This window comes from Hydra vulgaris, chromosome 01 (genome assembly GCF_038396675.1).
Source record: "Hydra vulgaris chromosome 01, alternate assembly HydraT2T_AEP".
In the NCBI taxonomy this organism is placed as follows: Eukaryota; Metazoa; Cnidaria; class Hydrozoa; order Anthoathecata; family Hydridae; genus Hydra; species Hydra vulgaris.
Genome location: NC_088920.1, coordinates 39,102,501 through 39,107,500, shown reverse-complemented (window position 1 = coordinate 39,107,500; position 5,000 = coordinate 39,102,501). Strand labels below are relative to the sequence as shown.

At 23.5% G+C, this 5,000-nt stretch overlaps 1 protein-coding gene across 1 annotated transcript in view; it reads right to left on the bottom strand.

The window, feature by feature from the left end:
- LOC100213502 (conserved oligomeric Golgi complex subunit 8) overlaps positions 1–5,000 on the bottom strand; it is a 43,970-nt gene that overhangs the window by 34,483 nt on the left and 4,487 nt on the right. Inside the window, exons 2-5 of the mRNA XM_065788133.1 lie at positions 4,750–4,824; positions 1,834–1,958; positions 1,614–1,717; positions 1,197–1,263 (exon numbers count right to left, since the gene is read on the bottom strand). Coding sequence (XP_065644205.1) covers positions 1,197–1,263; positions 1,614–1,717; positions 1,834–1,958; positions 4,750–4,824 — 371 coding nt within the window. The remainder of the gene's footprint in view (positions 1–1,196; positions 1,264–1,613; positions 1,718–1,833; positions 1,959–4,749; positions 4,825–5,000) is intronic.

The following is a 5,000-nucleotide window of genomic DNA, read 5'->3' as shown; positions in this document are numbered from 1 at the left end:
CAGAAGAAATAAAGTAAAAGCATTTAAACGCAATTGTAAACTAATAGATTTTTTGTTAAAGAAACAGTTTGTTTAATAATTTTTTTGTTGCTGTTAAAAATTAGGTAAAGAAAATGAAGTGTTTTAAGTTTTAGCTTAAGGAATTAAATATATAAATTCCTTTTAAATATATGAATTGTTTTTTGTCATAATAGTTTAAAAAATGCACGATTTATTTTGATGTAAATATTTTACTAATGTTATTAAAAAGATACTTTGTTTATTGTCAATTCAGAAACGTAAAGTTTTAATGACGTTCGTTTAATTTATGAAAATAAATTATGATCACGAATATGTTATTGGTAACTGATAAATAATTAAAAAAAACTTTTTATTGTTTAAAAACATTATTAAAAAGAGTTCACAAAATAAATAAGAAAAAATTTATTATTAGTTAATAAAATAACCAAAACTGTAAAATTATAAGAAAATGACAGTGAAATTATAAGAAAATAAACAAATATTATGTTACAATTTATGAAAAAAATATTTTTTTCATAATGAAATTTAGTTCATATTTAAAAAAAATGATAAAAATGATTTTTCAAATAGGAACTTAGATTTTATTTGTAACTTTTGTTATAGTGAGAAAAAAAAAACTGTCTGTATGACTTTTAATATGTTAATAAAATAACTTTAATTACAATGTCAAACTTGAAAATACGCAAGTGACGCAATATAACTTCTAACAATACAAAATATATTTGCTGAGTTGAGTTACTTTGAAATGCGTTACGCGTTTTAGTTACGCAGCGAAATCTCATAACAAAGCCTGATATATATATATATATATATATATATATATATATATATATATATATATATATATATATATATATATATATATGGATTAGGGTGTTTCATATTTTATCAATTTTTGAAATTAAACTCACAAATCGATTTATAAATAGTAAAGAAAATATTTTATAAACTTGTTGCTCCCACGTTAAGGGCTGGGTGGGCCCAAAAATTAGGGTTTTTTGTTCCCAAAGCTCCAATTTTTGTGGTTTCATTCTGGAATTCCATTTTTCGTGGTTTCATTCTGGAATGTTTTTAATTATTTAAAAAAAATACTGAATGTTTTTATTATTATCTTTATACTGTTTACATATATTGAATGAGAAATAGGTAGAATATAACAGTTTACAAATAGGTACCTGAGGGACCTCTAATATTTCTAGAAGCTGTGTATGTTTTGATAACACCAATGAATTTTGTTTTCGACTGCATAATAAAAAAATCATATTTAAATTATCAAAACTTTAAAGTAAAATAACAATAAAAAGAGTCTAACAGAAAACTCTTTTAACTAAATTATAACAAATGTAATTAAAATAATTTTGCAATATAAAAATTCTAGAGTAACTTTGATTTATTTAAACTTTTAAACATTTATTATAAATGATTTGCCCAAATAAATATACTAATATATTTATATATTTATAAATATGTTGTTGGGCTTTAACAAATCATATATTTAACTACTTTCTCTAAATTCAAAGTTCTATCCACAAAAATAACATAAACAACATAAAAACATTAATTTTTCTAATTAAAAATAAAAAATCTTTTACCATAAGTTGATGTTTAATGAAGACTTTTCAAAAGAGTTAAGCTTTTCTATAAATTGGGGTAATTTTTCCAATGTTGAGTTCAAATGTCTTTCCATAATATTAAACTAAAAATGAAATAAAACCAATATTAAATCCAATGAAAAGATTCCCAAAGCTTTATAATTAGAAATATTTACATAAGCTAATATCAAATATTTTTATTAAAAATATATATATGTACATCATTATAAACTTTTGAGGAGCATTCAGCAGCTTGAATGAATGTTTGATAATTTTCAAATGCAAGAGATTGTGTCTTCTTTGTAACATTTTTTCGCTCTTGATTTATGCTTTCTGGAATACTTGCTTAATAAAAAAATTTTTTTTAGCAATAAACATAAAATACACAAGTGGGGATTAGACAGGGATTGCACAAGCTGGGATAATGTTAACATAAATGTACTAATCAATTTGAGAATAATTTGTAAAAGATATACAGTATAACATGAGCACCATCAAATATATAAATATTTTATCTTCCAATACTTATTAAAAGATTTATTTCTGAGATCAAAACAAAAATTAGTCAACTTATTAGTTTAAAGAATATTATAACTTATACAAAAGATAATTTTATAAATCAAGTAGTTGTACAGTGGTTTGATCACCACTTCTTTACAGCACAACTTTACACCACAGCATTACATACAATGGTTTGATCTGTACTTTTTAGGTCTTTTTTAGTTTTAAAGTCAGAGAGCTTCAGATAGTTGTGATAAGAAATAAAAGAAGTAGAAAAGAGGTTTACAAAGAAGTGTGAAAAATTAGATATAAACAGTTAAAATAATAGAATAAAAAAATCAGGGTCCATGCCAAATTGACTGAAACTTTAGGATTTCAACATAGACCATCTCCGATTTTGATGAAACTTAGTGGGTTTGATATATATCAATGAGAAAAGCAACTACTTAAAATATCAGCATAAAATTTTTTGAGGTACATGAGATATGGTAATATGAAATTTTGATTTTTCAAAAAATAAAAACTTAAGTAGCAAAAACATGTTTTGTTCATACTTTGAAGCTCTAGACTTACTTTAGTAAAACTTTGACATTGAATTTTTAAATATTACATTTTATCCATAATGGCAACCAAAAAAACCTAAAAAATTGTTTGCAAATATAAAAGGTTGGTTTTTGATGAGTCAATATACTAAATCTGCAATCTAAGAAGTGAAAAGACATTTTTTTAGTTTCTATAAATAGTGGGCTTCCAAATTTTTAGAAACTTACTGATAAAATACAATTCAGTAAACAATTATGGACTTCTATAAATGACTGGAGTAAAAACTTCAGAAAATATGCCTCCAATTCAAATCACCAGTAACTTAGGATCAACACTGGTTTTAAAAAGATTTTTTTTCCTACTAATTTAATAGACTTTATTACAGTGATTTCAGAAAAAAATAGTGGGTACTCATGGGGAAGTTACAAAATCAGAACAATGAAATTTGCCCAGAATGTTTTAAAAGCAATAAAAATAGATTGTTGTACTTCAGTTTATATATTGCAATACAAAGTATGTATAACTTTAAAAGTATTTCATAACCAGTACTAGAAATAAGTCTTTAATTAAGTCTGAATTAAAATAAGTTTTTAAATACCCCTAGTTCCTCCCTGCTCCCCTCTCCCCTTGTCCATTTACTTTTTAACCTGCACATTTTTACCCAGAACTTAGAAAAAAATTGAAATTTTGTTTTGGTTGACATGATTAATTTGCATGATTAAGTTTTTGAAAGTTTATGTGTTGATATAAAGTTCTTAAGTTTTATTGTTCAAAAGCTTATGAAAAAGTTATTTTTTTTCTTTAATTAGTTTTTTGTAAATTACATTAATTTTTATCAACTAGTTTTTAATAAGTACATAATATTAACGTTATTATTAACACATGTAAAATAACATGTGAACATGTTCTATTTCAAAAATTTAAAATAAATCTTAGCCAATTAATGTTGACCAGCTAAACTACAAAAAGAAAAATTCAGTATTAAACTAAAAAAACAGAAAAACTACTTTTAGTTGTAAGTTATTTTTTTAACTATATTTTTCACTTGATTTAAATTTAATGAAATGCCTATTTTAATGAACAAAGGAGAAACCTATTATCAAAAAAAAAAAGAAACTAAAAATTTCAACATCATTTTTTGTGTTGTATTTAATGATGCAACACAAATGATTAAATTCTCATCTTATTCAGATTTGTATTTGTTTAAAAAATTATTTTCAGTTCTAGTCTGCCCTTATTTGAAGTTTTGTGGATCAACTTGCAACCCACTGCTTTTTTAAAACAAATGCTAAATAGAAAACCTATTAAGAAAATCTTCCAAAGGAATTAAAGAATTATATAGTCTTTCATATAAACAAAGTTTGTTGGAGCTAAATAGCGTAAAATATAAAATAATTTGTGGAGATCTAATAAATGTCTTCAAATAGTGCAAACAATATGATAAAAGTCTATTTAAAATTGATAACCAATTTAATACTTATGGTAATATATTCAAATTAAAAAAACATTACTGCGTACAAGTCTTTATCAAAACTTTTTTTATAAGTTAATAAATGGAACTCTCTTCCTAATGACATAGTAACTACATCATCTATAAAAAAAATTTAGATTCTAGTTGACAACCATCTTAAAGATAGCATCTTCTTGCCTGATTTGCATTTATTTTTATTTTTAGTATATATAAACTCTGGTGTTGTTCACTTTTTATATAACTAGGTTGACGGTCATTTATGTATATACAATTTAAGATTGACATTAAACTGTTTTAGGTTCGCTTCAGGTCGATACAAGATTTTAATTCAAAGATTTTAGCATAACAACATAGAAACAAAGTTAGCAAAAAATTGCTAATCTCAAACAGCTTTAGGTCGGCAGTTAAGTCAGCATTGCTAAATATTAAACCTATTTCTTAGGGCTAGATACTATAATAATATTTGAAGTGTTGCCAAACTTTGTAATATGATAACTGAAAAATAATATTTTTGACTTTTGATTTATGCAAATAAATCACAGCTAGTATAAGATGAAATTTGATTTAAACAAAGATATAAATAATTTAAATAAAACTCAACATAATGTTAAATTCACTTACATAAATTTGATAAACCATTTGAGGCAAGATTTTCTATATATTGTTGACAAAAATTTTCATCATCTTCATCTAATTCTAAAAGGAATATACAAAATTTTTACTTTCTAAGTTTAAAAACCAATTATATAATTACAATTAAGTACAAAAACACATGTAACTGTAATTCCTGGCATTTTGTGTAAAATAATTATTACATTTATTTAATATAGTTATTACATGCTTTGTAATACAGTTATTACAAAAGATTAATT